Here is a 16,420-nt window from a genome sequence, read left to right as displayed (position 1 = left end):
CGATATGTCAGTGTGCGTTTGTGGTAAAAACTTTTAGCGCCCCCTAAAACTCTGCTCAAACTGGATATACGGCTGGCTTACTGCCTAAACTTGTTGCCAAAAGTTCGCTACCATTGACGATGTTATGGGAAATTTAATTTTTTCGGACATTTGGTTAGAGGACTCGAGATTCAAAGACTGGCTTAGGCTAGTTGGCAACAGCCAAGAGGCTTATTGCCACGTCTGTAAAAAGACAATAAATGCCCCTGGATGGGAGTGAATGCCGTCAGGTCACATGGAGTCTACCAGAGCCGTTTTTCTACCGCTCTGGAGTCTACTAGCCAGCAAACAAGAATGGGCGGACGTAATCAGAGGTGGAAGAGTCGACTGCCTGGCTCATCGGCCACGTAGGGCTACTGTCTCCACATAAATATGCGTCATTGAAGCTATCAGTATGTCTACGCTACCAGCTGTCATTGTCATCCAAAAAAGTAATCATTTGCGCCATCGCATTTTCAATGATACAGGCTGTAAGAGCAGCAGACATAGCCTAAACTAGGCCTAGCCTACATACAGTATCACAATAACCCATTTTCAAATTAAAAGTCTCCATAAAGGCAGAAGGCCTTCTCATTCAAACAAACATATAATTAAATGAAAGGGTAAAAAAACAAGAATATAACATGTAAACATATGCACATGTTAATTTTTTGCAATGAGCTACCCCTGCCTTGACTACAGAATAGAGGTTAAATATAGGCCTGACAGTGTTGTTTTGTTTAGGCTATAAGATAAGGTTTAGGCTATAAGATTTAACATTTTCTACCCTCAGTAAATGTCATGTTAAGGTTAGTTTAACAGGTGTTACCTTTACATTATTCAAAGCTTGCTCAGGAGCTATAGGGTTACTCCCTTGATGTAGTATGTGATGAGATCAAAGTCCCAATAGACTTGCTTAAAATTAGTTGAATAAAAGGACCTGTGTAGGTTTGTATAGGCTGTATTGTAATATGCTATCAATATATTATAATATATTTTAAGTCAATTTGTCAATTATTTTCCACAAAATTCCCCAGAAGTCACCATTTAAGGGGTTATTTTTCTAATTTTTCGTCACAGGGAGCATGCAGGCCCAAAAGTATTTTATCACATGTGGCCCACATTCTCCAACAGCACCCAATTAATAATTAGTATTTTTGTAAAATGTGACAGCCTATTTTTGAATGTGATACCTTGACTGGCAAATTATATGAGACAGCGAGGGTGTGTGTGTACTGCGTATGGTACAATGAAATAACTTTTTTTATCTTGGGTTAGGATTAAATAACAAATAATTGTGTATAGGCCAGTGTTTTGTATTGAAGCAAAAAAATGAACAAAGTATCCAGTAACTGTAATAATAGATACTTGATTTGAATTGTAAGCATTGCTACACTTTCTTACTCAGAAAGTTAAGTAACAAAAATGACAGTAATCTGTTATAATTAGTTACCCCCAACACTGAATTTCGAAAGGTTGCCGCTAGTTGCAGCTCAAAGTCGTGTTGGTATTAAACAATATTGTGAAGGTATTAAAAAAGGTATTAAAAGGTATTAAATTCAACTTAAGAATTTCTGTATATACCCTGGAGGTGCATTTTTTTTTTTACCCTCAATGTTATTTTTGCAGTGTACTCTAATGCCCTCCAAGAATCTGCCAACAGTATCCTCTACAACGGCTTGATAGAGGAACTAGTGGATGTACTGCAGATCACAGACAAACAGCTAGTGGTGAGCTACATCTTGTGTTTCTCTTCTGTTTCTTTGATTTTAACCTACAGGATGTTTTTGTTGCACTTACAGGATGTTTTTGTTGCACTTACTCCACAAGGTGGATGGTCGAATCCTAAAAAGATAAACACATCTATCCTATCATTCTGTAGCCTTTGGGCATTGTTTCCTAACCTTGGGGTCGGGACCCCATGTGGGGTCGCCTGAAATTCAAATTGGGTCAGCTGAGATATTGGGTATCTTACAATCGACAACATATACATTAGATAAAAAAATATGAAAACCTCCAAGTTAAGTAACTAATTGGATCCTTCATTACAATCTAGCTATGTAAAAATAAACTTAGAAATCCTCCATGGGATCATCATGGGTAATAATGCAAAACAACCAGGCGAGTTAGTCAAACAAATGAATTAGCTTGCTGTGACATACCGTTCTCAACTGGATGTTACAGCAGAGATGAGATTCCCTCTCAACATGTTGTGAGTGAGTGGCGTCGCCAACGTTTTGTGACATTAAAATAGGGTCACCTGCCAAAAAATGTTGGGAAATTTTGCAGCTGTTACCTTTAAAGCTCTGTGCATTGTTATTTTTTGCTGCTAACCCTGGAGGATATTTCCCAGCCAGTAGCTTAGAATCTTCATGATAGAAAGATAGAATCCATAGTCTTAACCCATAACCACCCATCTAATTTGACCTCAAGGTTAGGAATGATGGGACATTGGTTGTCATTATTGTGCTGTTACACCCTTGGCCATAGGTGGTACACTGGCACTTACTCTTATGCCCTGTTTTATGTCAGGACATCAAGGCTGCCTCTCTACGCACTTTGACGTCTATAGTTCATCTGGAGCGGACGCCAAAGCTTTCTAATATCATCGACTGCACCGGCACAGCCTCTTACCACGGCTTTCTGCCAGTGCTTGTGCGCAACTGCATACAGGCCATGATCGGTAAGCAGATGGATGATTCCATACAGCCATTGGAGCCTCTCATTTTTTTGCACGTTCAAGAAAGTATTCTGAACTATTTAATGGCAGCTATATGCTGTGGATGAGAGATTCAGTTCATTTTGCATGTTTTATATTTGTTACCTACATGTACAGCACTGTGTGTGTGTCTGGTGTGTTTTAACCCTTGTATTGGTGCACTTTCCAGATCCTCTCATGGAGCCGTACCCACACCAGTTTGCCACGGCACTCTTCTCATTCCTATACCACCTGGCTAGCTACGACGCCGGTGGGGAAGCGCTGGTCTCCTGTGGCATGATGGAGGCCCTGCTCAAGGTGAATTCCCCCCCCCCCCCCCCCTGCCCTGCTCTGCTCTGCTCTGTTCACAGTCGGCCTCTTTGACTTCCTGTCTGCCTGGCTTCCTGCGCTAATGAGCAGAGTGATGCAGACAGTCGTCTCTGCTCAAAGGGCCTCTGCTGTTCGTTAGCTTGCAGTCTTTGCTTTGGATGGACAGCATAGCCCAGTGAAGAGAGGGCCCCCTTGTCTTGTGAAAGACTGGGGTTCTAGTCTTCCTATGGCTCACCCGTGGTCTATGTATGCCTCACAGGTGATCAAGTTCCTGGGGGACGAACAGGACCAGATTACCTTTGTGACGCGAGCAGTGCGTGTTGTGGACCTTATCACCAACCTGGACATGGCTGCCTTTCAGTCTCACAGCGGCCTTTCCATATTCATCTGCAGACTAGAGGTAGGCCTGTGGGTCCTTACAGACTTGCTAAACCCCTGTTCTCTTTCTGATGCATAGTGTCATATCTTACTGTGTGTGTGTGTGTGTGTCTGCAGCATGAGGTGGACCTGTCCAGAAAGGAGTGCCCATTTGTCATCAAGCCAAAGATCCAGAGGCCCAGCACCACAGCGGACACAGAGGACATGGACACAGACATGGACAGTCAGTACTTTCCCTATTAGGCGTTTTCAGACTAAAAAGTTCTAAGAACTCCGTTCCATTAACTACTGACTGGAGAGGCTACCCCTAGAACTAAGTTATTAGGGCTGTTTTTCAGTTTGCACTCACACCGTTAGTAGGAACGCTGAGGTTATCTAAGGAATGTTTTAGTGGAGCACTCATGACATTGGACCAAAAAATTGTACAAGAATTTATTTGGCTTTCCCTTATATTTTTAAAAAGTGAGAAATGGGCATGTTATTAAGAGGGTCATATCTTTATTTAGCCTACAACAACATTGCCATGTCTGGCAAATATTTCTTTGACTTTTATTAAACCTGCCTACAATCTCTATGCCATACTAGCTCATATTTACCATTTTCTCATGAGATGAACAGTGTTTCAGTGGAAGATTGTAATGGTTGATTGTTGAGCATAGCCTATCCTATTACGGTGCAAAAATGTGGCCCACTATCCAGGTGATAACAGTAAATAAATCAGCAATTTCTTTTTAAATTTCTTTTTCTTTTTAATTGTTTATTGGCAGATAGCATTACCATCAGGGTAGCATCCTATATTAATGAATGAATGAATCAGACAGCATAGTTATTTAGGCTACTAAAGTTATTGACAGATAACATGGTAAAGTTATTGACTGATAACATGATAAAATAAGCTGCAGCTAGTGTACACTAGCTACTTTACCCCAGTGGAAAATACTCTTGTCTGTCCTGGTGATGTCCGTGAAAGCTTCGCAGGTAGATTACTGTCATACTGACTTAAGGATTGCAGCCTATTTATTACATGAGCATATATTAATGAAACATATGGCATTCCTATTTAGATTACTGAAATGTGTTGACTGATTAGAAAATCATGGTAGCATTGGGCATTTGGGGGGTGGGATCAGCATTGCTGTTTTCATCCGTGTTCTTATCATCTGCCCAGAAGGCATTTATTGTGTTGCAGTAGTCAGCCTTGGCAGCTTACTTCTGCAATTTTTGTGTTAAACAAATATACACAGAAGTTGGATGGTTTTTACACAGAGTTTAAAGAAAAATGTTGCTTTTGCTGCCTTGGCTAAGTTGGCTATTGTGTTTGACCAATCAACATGTAAGTACGTCAGTCATAGTTCCTATGTTCAGGGAAAAGACCATAGTCCAAAGTTGGAACGCCCCCAGTTCCAAGTAGTGCAAATGCGTGAAAAAAGGGTAGTTTCTCAGAAAGTTCTAGGAACTCCAAAGTCCCTCCTATGCAAAAACTCCTATTAAAACTTCCTTCAGAGAGAGTGCCTTCCAAGATGGTGTCTATGTTTATCCCAGCAGTTGGCTTTGGTATTTATTTTTCGCTGGGGCCATTTGTGTCCTATGCATGCTACCTGTGTTATTACGCCAATGCAGATACTGATGTTGATGATGTTTTTAATTTTAGTGTCTGAGGTTTTCATGGAGAGCAGCCCTGGGCCTTCCACGTCTGCCGGCACCAAAACCGACTCAGACACTCGAGCACCGAGCAGCACGGCCTCTACACCTAGAGCAGGTAACTACACTACCCAGAATTCAGTGCAAAAGGCACACATTCGCAGTAAGAATCACAGCTTGTGTCGAGATTCAGTGGACTTGCGGTCTAACGTGGTGTGCTTTCCTCGTAGGTGTCCAGTGCATCCCACAGAGGGCAGCTCTGTTGAAGTCCATGTTGAATTTCCTAAAGAAAGCCATTCAGGACCCAGCCTTCTCGGATGGCATCCGTCATGGTGAGCCTCAGCAACGCTGCGCTGTTCTGAATGCACATTCCCTTATCTTATTAACAAGTTGGCTGCTAGTGGCTAATGGCCCAGTTAAGTACAGTGTAGGCAACAACAGACTGTGTATGTCCCGGTGGTACTGCATACTGATGGGTCTGTTCTGCTGACTCTGCTCTCTCTCTCTCTGTCTCTCTTGTCCTGCTCACAGTAATGGATGGGTCCTTGCCTACCTCACTCAAGCACATCATCAGTAATGCCGAGTATTACGGGCCCTCACTCTTCCTCCTCGGTGAGTCTACTCTCTCTCTCTCTCACACACACACATACGTCACCGTAGAGTTAAATTTGATCATCCTCTCAGTGGTGGAACCTGTTATGGTAACTCTAGGTTTTGTCTTTACTCACCAGAGAGCAGTGCTGTGTTGCTTGTGCTATTAGAAAAGCACAGCTTCCTTGTATGGGCCTGTGCTACACTGGTGCACATTTGTTGCCAAGTGTCTTGCAGATTTTCTCCCCCCTCATTCTCTCTCTGTGGTGACCTCCCCATGCTAACTGACTCTCTCTCTCTCTCTCTCTCTCTCTCTCTCTCTCTCTCTCTCTCTCTCTCTCTCTCTCTTTTCTCTCGCTCTCTTTTTTTCTCTCTCTCGCAGCTACGGAGGTGGTGACAGTGTTTGTGTTCCAGGAGCCCTCTCTGCTTTCCTCTCTACAGGACAATGGCCTCACTGATGTCATGCTGCACGCGCTGCTCATCAAAGACGTGAGTCTGCGCCTTCTCAGTCACCCCCCCTCCTCTCCCTCTCTCTAGTGTATCTGTAGATCTGTGCTCCTTTTTTCTTTTATTTTCACCTGCAGCAGTGATGGGCAGGGAATCCCACATCATGGTCTTTTGGGCAGGTGGCCAAAGCCTGGAGGAAAAGGCATATCTCTATTTCTTTGTGTGGCCGACAACTATTACTGCATAAATGTGATGGACAGAACGAGTTCCATAAAAAAACTCTGTTTCCAGTTCTGGGCAGCATTTTGTTTTTGTTGGACTGGACTGCCAATTGCTCTTATACACTTGAAAACATATTTTAGCCATTGGAGAGGATAAATTGATGCCTTGACGTGTTGTGGCTCAATTTGGTCTGGCTGCACAAAGAGTTTGATAAATTGACTGCGCTATCGTTTCCACCATCTTTCTCTTTGACCACTCCTATTTACTGTACCCAGTGGTTGGCTTGTTTTAAATGTCACAGCTTGGCAGACTGTGAACCGATAGGAATGGATTGGCTATATCTTCCCTCTATTGTAGTGGCAGTGTTCTAAAGGGATGGCTTGTGCTCTGTCACTCTTGGTCTGCGTCTTTCTCGAGCGAATTGTCTCTTAGTCTTTCCATCCTTTCATCTCGCTTCATTTCTGTCTCCTGTGTGTTCGTGCCTGTCTATCTGTCTGCGACTGTGTTATTCTCGCGGGCTGGCTCCTGTTGTTCATCTCCCGGAGGTTCCATGCGGACGGACGCAGTTCTCCTCCGCCAGGTTCCTCCTCCACCTCCTCCCCTGCCATTCCCTGAGTTGCTCAGTCGCTCACACCCCCCCCCCCTCCCCCCCCCAGCACTCTGTCTCTCACTCGTTCTCTCTTCTGCCTCCCTCCCCTCTTCTTCCACTCTTTATTTTTATTTCCCTCCGCGCTTTTTTTGGTTTCTCTTTCTCAGACTCTCTCTCTCTCTCTGCAGGTCCCTGCCACCAGGGAGGTGCTGGGCTCCCTGCCCAACGTCTTCAGCGCCCTGTGCCTCAACGCCCGCGGCCTGCACTCGTTTGTGCAGTGCCAGCCCTTCGAGCGCCTCTTCAAGGTGCTGCTGTCCCCCGACTACCTGCCCGCCATGCGCCGCAGACGCAGCTCCGACCCACTGGGTGAGCAGAAGCAGGGGTTCAGCCAGAGTGCACTTATATACACACGCACACACACACACACACACACACATAGGCTTAAGCACTTTCACTTGTGCTCACTTGACACATTCATTCATTCATTCATTCATTCATTCATTCATACACACACACGCATCCACAATCATTGTGTCTTGCTTTTGAGCTTACTTCTGTAAGAGAACATGGATTGTACTGTGTTAGCTGGTAGTAAAGCGTGTGCATGCGCACCTGTATGTTTCAGGAGACACTGCTTCCAACCTGGGCAGTGCAGTGGACGAGCTGATGAGACACCAACCCACTCTGAAGACCGACGCCACAACAGCCATAATTAAGGTGCGCTCAGTCAAGAGCCCAACATGACCATCGGACCAGCTCAAGAACAACCACGGTGGCTAGTTTAGCGTCGATGCTAACGACCTCTGCCCTCTCTCTCTCTCTCTCTCTCTCTCCCACAGTTGCTGGAGGAGATTTGTAACCTGGGCCGAGCCCCTGAGTACATCTGCCAGAAGCCCTCCATCCAGAAGGCGGACGGCACGGTGGTGGTGGCCTCCACGCGCTCCAACCATGCGGCCGAGGAGGCCTCCAGTGAGGACGAGGAAGAGGAGGAGGCCCTCCACACCTTCAGCCAGCAGCAGGGGGAGCCGGAGAGCAACAGACAGTTAGTTCACATTCCGTCTCGTGGCGTTTGTGTGAACAGGAGCCCTTTGTATGTCACCGGTGGAGTAGAGTCAGTGGTGGAATGGGATAATTGTGTCCCCCCTTCCTGTTAATGTGGAAAGTGTTGACCATGTGTTTGTGTGTTGCTTTCACAGAGTGGTTGGTACTGAGGAGAGAATCCCCATTCCCCTCATGGATTATATTCTGAATGTGGTGAGTGTCCAGCCAATGCTCCTGACATATTGATTCTCCATACATGCCAAATGGAAACACCTCCAAAAAGCATATACCCCAGGGTTAACTGCGCTCTCTCTCTCTCTCTCTCTGTCTGTCTTTTTTTCTCTGTTCTTCAGATGAAGTTTGTAGAGTCCATCCTTAGCAACAACACAACCGATGACCACTGCCAGGAGTTTGTGAACCAGAAGGGCCTGCTGCCCCTGGTCTCAATCCTTGGCCTGCCGAACCTACCGATCGACTTCCCCACTTCGCCTGCGTGTCAGGCCGTGGCGGGAGTCTGCAAGTCCATACTTGTGAGTCCACCTTAATGGTCTTGGGAAAGTGCACAATCACTGTTTACTTAGAGAGTCAGGAAAGGACAAATCATTACTGGACCGTGTCAGGGCTGTTAGCTCTATATTTGCCATTTCCACTGATTAAGTGCCAGACAAATGAGTCACAGATTTGGAAATGTAGCTGAGATACTGGACTAGCAGTGTTTCAGCCAACTGCAGTAGTCAACTCAGGCTCACTGATAATGTTGGAACAGTTATGCGCAACAAACCGTGATTATGTGGGGCCAAGTGTTCAGTTTTCTGCATCCTCCTCGTCTTACCTCTCTGGCCTGTGTGGAACTAACCCATCCCCCTTTTCTCCGCAGACTCTGTCCCATGAGCCCAAGGTGCTGCAGGAGGGGCTGTGCCAGCTGGACAGCATCCTGACGGCGCTGGAGCCGTTGCACCGGCCCATCGAGGTGCCAGGTGGCTCGGTGCTGCTGCGCGAGCTGGCCAACGCCGGCCACGTCACCGACGCCACGCTCTCGGCCCGCGCCACGCCGCTCCTGCACGCGCTCACCGCCGCCCACGCCTACATCCTCATGTTTGTCCACACCTGTCGAGTTGGACAGGTGAGTCATGGCAGGGGACCAGAGGGGTTAATTGTACAGAAAAGCTTGCAAGGAATGTGGTCAGATGCGGCGTATATGAATCGGTGCCGTTCTGTCCTGACTTTGTGCTGTGTTTGGATATGTAGGCAGAAGCACTGCGAAGAATGCTGATGTGCATTCCTTTCTGTCTCTCTCACTCACTCTATCCTCCTCTGCCTCTCTCTCTCTCTCTCTCTCTCTCTCTCTCTCTCTCTCTCTCTCTCTCTCTCTGTGTCTTTCTCTCTCTGTCTCTCAGAGCGAGATCAGGGCCATCTCGGTGAATCAGTGGGGCTCCCAGCTTGGCCTGAGTGTGCTGAACAAACTGAGTCAGCTGTACTGCTCGCTGGTGTGGGAGAGCACCGTGCTGCTGTCCCTCTGCACGCCCAACAGGTCAGCGAGCGCTCGCCTCTCACCGCCACGCCTATATATAGCCAACCCGACGCCACACAATCAGCCTTGTGTTTAACCTCTCGCCCCCTACCAGTGGTGCTAACCCATACCATTCTCCCTCTGTATATCTTTCTTTTCTTCCACCCTTTTTTCCTTTTTTACCCACCCCCCTGTAGCCTGCCCCCTGGTTGTGAGTTCGGCCAGGCTGACATGCAGAAACTGGTCCCCAAGGAGGAGAAGCCATCAGGCAGCAGCAGCAGCAGCGCTGCATCCTCTAGCAGGAGAACCGGTAAGGAGATCCAACCCGGAGTCGTGCTCTTAATTGAGCGCTAATTAGGAGAGTGGAAGCACTGCCATCTCTTCATGCACTCCTACTGGTGTCACTGATTAATTATGCATGACGTCCAGCATAGCGGCTTGGAGAGCGTGCCTCCATCTCAGTAGTGACAAGGTCCAAAATGCAATCATAAAAGCACATTGTTACCTCACGAATATTGGAGTATAGACACAGTGGCATTTTAAGAGCATATTACCAAAATTGCAAATGTATAAATTTAGTTGTGAAAGATAACCGGTCTTAAAAAATAAATGTAATGTGTGATGTGTTGGAACAGTTCATAAAACTGGGTGATGTTTGCTCCAGCAGAGGCAGATGCACTGGGAGTGGACCCCTCAGCCCAAGGCCTGCTGGAGGGTATGGGTCTAGACGGAGACACCCTGGCCCCCATGGAGACAGATGAGCCCACTGCGACTGACCCCAAGGCCAAGTCCAAACTCACCCCAGCCATGGCCACACGTATCAAGCAGATCAAACCTCTGCTCTCAGGTCAGTGGCAGCATACCTCTAGCATTGAAGCTTATGAGCGTCAGATTACTGTTTTGCCAGCAGGACTGGAATGATATTTGTATTTTGACTTCCCAGCATGTTTATTTTAGCACTAGATTATTTCAGATAAATGGATTATAGTGGTTGCTCAAGTTGAGCCCAGCCCTGCCCTTTCTGGCCCTGGGTGTGAATTTCTTTGCTGTTCCTGCAGCTTCCTCGCGGCTAGGCCGGGCTCTGGCCGAGCTCTTCGGACTGTTGGTCAAGCTGTGCGTGGGCTCGCCCGTGCGCCAGCGCCGCTCGCACCACACCACCAGCACGGGCACAGCCCCCACCCCCGCCGCCCGTGCCACCGCATCCTCCCTCACCAAGCTTCTCACCAAGGGCCTGAGCTGGCAGCCGCCACCCTACACGCCCACGCCACGCTTCAGGTACGGCGGCGTCCTCCTCTCATTTCCCCTGGCCACTTGGAGCTCCTGTTCTGGCTTTAGCTTTCGGCTCCAGTGGCTTTCCCAAGTCAGCATCTCTTAGAGTTCATTTAAGGTCCTCCAACAAGCATATTATTCACAATACTGATGACTACAGTATGGATGCAACATTACATTTCTAATTGTAATTAAGCACAGGTGTCTTAAAACCCACAAAAAAAGTATAGTCATACAATGTGCAATTGGTACAAATAGACATATAACACAAGTATCCTCGTCAGACACTATTTGCCTTTCACATTGTCTTCCCTCCCTCCGTAGGCTGACGTTCTTCATCTGCTCGGTGGGCTTCACGTCCCCCATGTTGTTTGATGAGAGGAAGTACCCCTACCACCTCATGCTACAGAAGTTCTTCTGCTCTGGCGGCCATGATGCCCTGTTCGAGTGAGTGCAGTGGAACACGATACTTCCTCTTAACCCCTACACCCCTTAAACCCTGTTAGAAACAAACTACCCCTGCAGGAAATCGAAATGGTGTTAGATCAGTAGTGTTAGCTGAGGGTAATGTGTGTGTGTTTGTGTGTGTGTGTCTCCCCTGACCTACAGGACGTTTAACTGGGCCTTGTCCATGGGAGGGAAGGTGCCCGTGTCTGAGGGGCTGGAGCACACTGACCTGCCTGACGGCACGGGAGAGTTCCTGGACGCCTGGCTCATGTTGGTGGAGAAGATGGTGAACCCCAGCACCGTGCTGGACTCTCCCCACTCCTTGCCCGCCAAGGTGCCCGGAGCCACTGCTACCGCGCCCCAGTTCAGCGCCCTGCGCTTCCTCATTGTCACCCAAAAGGTGAGTTGGTCACTGCCTGAACAGCGGTCTGTCATCAGATGCCAGCGTTTCAGTGTTGCTCGCAGTGCTGTCGTTGTGTGATCCTCTGACCGAGAATGGTTCAGATGAGATGAATGTTTTGTTTTTCTGTTGCTTTGTTTTTTTGTTTTTTTTGTTTTTTAAATGTCGTTTGGTGTTTTTTCTTTCTCGTAGGCGGCCTTCAGCTGCATCCGTAGCCTGTGGAACCGCAAGCCGCTGAAGGTGTACGGCGGCCGCATGGCCGAGTCCATGCTGGCCATCCTGTGTCACATCCTGCGCGGCGAGCCCGTCATCCAGGAGCGGCTGGCCAAGGAACGCGAGGGCACCGTGCGCCCCGAAGAGGAGACCAGCTCCGCCGCCGGGACGGCCGGCACTGCGGCCCCGGCCGCCGGAGGGCCCACCGTAGAGGGGGGTGCCCCCACAGCCACCACCGCGCCGGCTCCAGGAGCGGCAGACGAGGCCAACAGCTCCACACCGCGGAGAGAACCGCAGGTCAACCAAGCTCAGCTCACACAGGTAAAATATGGCAGTTTTTGCCCGATTGCCTCTTTCCCCTGGAATAGAATGGCTTCTCACCTTTTTGCCTTTTTAATGTTATTTTTTTAATATTTCATATTTCTTCTCTCCCTGGTGCGGTATAGCTGATGGACATGGGCTTCTCCAGAGAGCACGCCATGGAGGCCCTGCTCAACACCAGCACCATGGAGCAGGCCACTGAGTACCTCCTCACTCACCCCCCACCCCTGCTCAGCGCAGCAGTCAGGGTAAGAGCACTCACGCACACACACGCACACACACTCACACCTGCACGCTCTCAAGCACACGCTTGGACAACACCCATGGAGTACACGCACGCACATAGTCTCCCTCATGGCCTGTACAGTGTAGTTACTGTGTGCCGTGTTTTCATAGGAGTTTGCCATGTCTGAAGAGGATCAGATGATGAGAGCCATAGCCATGTCTCTGGGACAGGAGGTCAGCATGGATCAGCGCTCTGACTCCCCCGAGGTGGGCACTCATTCCTCTCTCACACACAAGCGCTTGCACGCATACACGCACACGCATACGTAACAGCTGACATGCTTTAACAGCTTGCTATTTTTAGCCCAGGGTTTTTCGTTTTTATTTTTTATTTCATTCTTTTTATTTTTGCTATTAAACATCACTTGTCCCATATTCACATCACCCATTGCATCACATTGTGTTCCTTGTCATACTTGCATAAAAGTGCATCATGCAACTATCATGTTTTGGGTTATGTCACTATTTTATCAGTACATTCTGAGTGGATCGAGCAGTACAAGCCTAAATTCTCCACCTCTGTTTTTTCCCCTCCATCTGTTCTGTCTCTTTCCCTCCATCTCTCCTGCAGGAGGCGGCGCGTCGGCGCGAAGAGGAAGAGCGCCGGGCGCGGGAGCGGGCCGAGGAAGAGGAGGCGCGCTGCCTGGAGCGCATTCTGGAGGCTGAGCCCATCGACAGCACCGAGCTGCACGCCTTCACCGACACCATGCTGCCTGGCTGCTTCCACCTGCTGGACGAGCTGCCCGACACCGTGTACCGCCTGTGCGACCTGCTCATGACCGCCATCAAGCGCAGCGGCCCCGAGTACCGTGACCTCATCCTCCGGCAGGTCGTCAACCAGGTCAGTGACCCCTGGCTGTATGCTACACCACACCACATCCCACGCCGTAGATTTGGAGGTTGGAGAAATGTAGCGAGGCTGAGGCCAGAATATGTCCATCTGTTCCTCACTGTTCCTCCAGCTGTAAAGTAGCTTCAGTTAAAGTGTAATCTTGCAGAAAAGAGATGTTTGACTGTGGTAAATTGGAATGGCTGGTTTGTACATCTTTGAAATAAGACTGCACAAGAAAGACATACTTCTTCAAATTGTGGAGAATGAGCTGCCCAATTGACTTTTTTGTGTGTGTGTGTGTGTGTTGACAGGTGTGGGAGGCTGCTGATGTTCTGATCAAGGCTGCAGTGCCGCTCACCACCAGCGACACGAAGACCGTGTCCGAGTGGACCCGGCAGATGGCTACCCTGCCTCAGGCCTCCAACCTGGCCACGCGCATCCTTCTGCTCACACTGCTCTTTGAGGTGAGAAACAATCTGCTGTGCAGCGAAAACATGATCTGTGGCCCTATGCTCACTGTGTAGATATCACTTACCATGCTCTCAGAAAACACACGTATAGTAAAGCCTGCTGATTGCTGATGTTCCACTTTTAACAGTATTACATTCACCCCCAAACAGCACAACTGTTTTATAACGTATAGTATTCTCCTCATACTGATGTGCAAACAATACAGCCCTCTAATTTGGCCTTTTCTCTGTGTGTGTGTGTGTGCGCAGGAGCTGAAGCTGTCGTGTGCGCGGGTGGTAGAAAACAGTGGGGTGCTGGCTGTGCTCATTAAGCTGCTGGAGGTGGTGCAGCCCTGCCTGCAGGCGGCCAAAGAGCAGAAGGACATCCAGACTCCGAAGTGAGTCAGACGCACACACACCTGAGCAGTGCGCTCAGCCTCTGATTACTCCCTCTGTCACAGCACGTGCTCCCACTACCACATCATGTACCGGAGTGGAGTTGACCTTCTGCTGTTCTGTGTGTGTGTGTGTGTGTGTAGGTGGATCACCCCCGTGCTCCTGCTCATTGACTTCTATGAGAAAATGGCTGTCTCCTCTAAACGGAGAGCTCAAATGAACAAGGTGGGTAGTCTCGCCACAGTGCAGAAATTATTACACTATGGCAATTAATCCATGGAACTTTAATTTCGGATCGGTTTGAAGCCTGTGGTGTAAGTTGTTTGTCTGTTCCTCCCACGTCCAGTATTTGCAGCCCAATGGCAACAACTGGCGCTGGTTTGATGACCGCTCAGGCCGTTGGTGCAGCTACAGTGCGAGCAACAACAGCACCATCGACTCGGCTTGGCGCGCCGGGGAGACCAGCGTGCGCTTCACCGCCGGCCGGCGCCGATACACCGTGCAGTTCAACACCATGGTGCAGGTATGGCTGATTGTTCCACCCTGGTCTTACTCGCAGGGTTACTTACTCACATAATGCATGTGGTAACAGAAGATGGGCCTTTCTTTAGCAGCCTATTCCTAAGTCCTGTCCCTCTTAAACTATAGAGTTTTTACACTGCCTGATTTGCCGCGATATATATGGCCTTTATGGCGGAACACCTGCTGATTTTAGATACACCGAGGTAAAACGGGGGTCGACATGGCCCGCCAATTTTACCACCAAGGAGTGTAGTCACAGAGGCGAAACATTTGGTTCCGTCACCAGTGTAAAAGCATCATGGCGGAATGGAGGAATTTGGGCGGGCTACATATGTCTAACCCACCACCAGGAGATTTAAAATCTTTTTCTTTTTTTTTGACTGATCAATAGCAGAGACAGCACATTACGACAATTTTTAAATCCACAGTCATTTAACGCCTGCTAGATTTGACTGTAGGTCGGAATGAAATCGGGTGCTATACATCCTAAAATCCAGCGATAAAACAAAGCATGAACTCCCATGAGTGTCGACTATCTTAGCAAGTTTTTACATTATCGCGTTACCTCTCACATTTCTGCCTGTTCTGTGCTGTTCAGCCCAAATACACATGCATCACATTTCGATGGTTACTGGGATTGTGTACAGCCAAACTAACAAGCTAAAACGAATGGGATGTATGACATCTGACAACAGATACATAGCTCTAAAGTATTCATACTCTTGCAGCATTCCAAGCGTTAGTACTGCAGGTTCACATTCCATGCTGGACTGTGCTCAAGATTTGTAGTTTTATATCAAGCAACATATTAATACCTTAACACCCATTAATAGGCTATGCCAACTTATAGTGGCGCAAAAAAACTGCACACTTCACAGCGTAAACTACCACTAGCCACATAACATCTAGGAGCTGGACATTAGCGAACTTATCTTAAAAGTTGTATGTTGATGTTCAAACAAAACAGAGAGCTAGCTCGCTAGTCCCTCCCCCTTCCTCCCCTGCAATTAAAACTCTCCTAAATGTGCATCTCGCCACTTTATGGTATACACAATTATCCATAGTTAGTATATCGTTCTTTCAGTCATGCTTTCTTCTCAATACGAGCTAGTTAGAGATAGAGATAGTAGGATATGGCCAGGATATCACACAGGCCTGACTAAATTCAACATTCTCTCCAGAAACACTTTGTTGTAGCCTATATGGACCTGGCATACCAAAACTCGCGATGGTAGCAGGCTAAAGACTTACAAACTGTCATAGTATGATAGTAGTTTCCGGCATCCATTAGAAAAGCACTACTAGATGAATGGCTAACAAAACTTAATTATACCCTACATCTTACTTGTCTTCATGGAATAGCAACGTCTCCTTCACAGTGGTGAGGGCAAAATTATTGATGGCAAAATCCACAGCTAAACTGATGCATGTCAAAGCTATTGTTTTGAAAATCATGCACAGGTATGCGTTGCTCTTCACACCCAAAGTTGCTATTTGGGCCTGCCTCCTGGCTCCTCAACATGTGATCTCACTCCAGGGCGGCAATTTTCCACCTCCTTTTTAGACAGATAATGAGGCATAACGACGTCTCTCCTCCCTGTGAATTTTGCGCGATCTCTATCTAAAAACAGCTTATGTTAAAATGCTGTGATTTAGCAACCAGAATTAAAAAAGAAATCCCTATGAAAAACCTATGAGTCTTAGATTTAGTCAAAAAAATGTCTTCAGTGTAAGTAATTAGTCAGAGGCATTTTGTTGTGTGTAAATACAGGTTAATAAAGGTATTCTTTTATTTTTTGAAATGAAATATCCATATGGGGC

At 47.6% G+C, this 16,420-nt stretch overlaps 1 protein-coding gene across 17 annotated transcripts in view; it reads left to right on the top strand.

Moving 5' to 3' along the window:
• huwe1 (HECT, UBA and WWE domain containing E3 ubiquitin protein ligase 1) overlaps positions 1-16,420 on the top strand; it is a 55,304-nt gene that overhangs the window by 6,901 nt on the left and 31,983 nt on the right. For 9 of the 17 annotated variants that reach the window (XM_076277559.1, XM_076277565.1, XM_076277564.1 and 6 more), the window contains exons 11-39: positions 1,648-1,748; positions 2,551-2,701; positions 2,907-3,034; positions 3,306-3,446; positions 3,542-3,647; positions 5,076-5,183; positions 5,296-5,397; positions 5,597-5,677; positions 6,039-6,145; positions 7,082-7,280; positions 7,540-7,631; positions 7,754-8,004; positions 8,111-8,168; positions 8,309-8,485; positions 8,833-9,078; positions 9,353-9,486; positions 9,663-9,775; positions 10,130-10,312; positions 10,524-10,740; positions 11,059-11,181; positions 11,344-11,581; positions 11,774-12,115; positions 12,241-12,363; positions 12,512-12,607; positions 12,972-13,241; positions 13,544-13,696; positions 13,952-14,079; positions 14,221-14,302; positions 14,424-14,600. In XM_076277559.1, the coding sequence (XP_076133674.1) occupies positions 1,648-1,748; positions 2,551-2,701; positions 2,907-3,034; positions 3,306-3,446; positions 3,542-3,647; positions 5,076-5,183; positions 5,296-5,397; positions 5,597-5,677; positions 6,039-6,145; positions 7,082-7,280; positions 7,540-7,631; positions 7,754-8,004; positions 8,111-8,168; positions 8,309-8,485; positions 8,833-9,078; positions 9,353-9,486; positions 9,663-9,775; positions 10,130-10,312; positions 10,524-10,740; positions 11,059-11,181; positions 11,344-11,581; positions 11,774-12,115; positions 12,241-12,363; positions 12,512-12,607; positions 12,972-13,241; positions 13,544-13,696; positions 13,952-14,079; positions 14,221-14,302; positions 14,424-14,600 (4,427 nt within the window). The remainder of the gene's footprint in view (positions 1-1,647; positions 1,749-2,550; positions 2,702-2,906; positions 3,035-3,305; positions 3,447-3,541; positions 3,648-5,075; positions 5,184-5,295; positions 5,398-5,596; positions 5,678-6,038; positions 6,146-7,081; positions 7,281-7,539; positions 7,632-7,753; positions 8,005-8,110; positions 8,169-8,308; positions 8,486-8,832; positions 9,079-9,352; positions 9,487-9,662; positions 9,776-10,129; positions 10,313-10,523; positions 10,741-11,058; positions 11,182-11,343; positions 11,582-11,773; positions 12,116-12,240; positions 12,364-12,511; positions 12,608-12,971; positions 13,242-13,543; positions 13,697-13,951; positions 14,080-14,220; positions 14,303-14,423; positions 14,601-16,420) is intronic. The other 8 variants (XM_076277570.1, XM_076277568.1, XM_076277572.1 and 5 more) reach the window with 6 other exon arrangements.

Source organism: Alosa pseudoharengus, unplaced genomic scaffold (assembly GCF_046254945.1).
Source record: "Alosa pseudoharengus isolate Yale_2024_CS ecotype anadromous, Long Island Sound unplaced genomic scaffold, YU_APseudo_1.1 YU_APseudo_1.1_scf_9, whole genome shotgun sequence".
Lineage (NCBI taxonomy): Eukaryota > Metazoa > Chordata > Actinopteri > Clupeiformes > Clupeidae > Alosa > Alosa pseudoharengus.
Note: the sequence above shows the minus strand (reverse complement) of the source record. Positions and strands in the feature narration are given on the sequence as shown.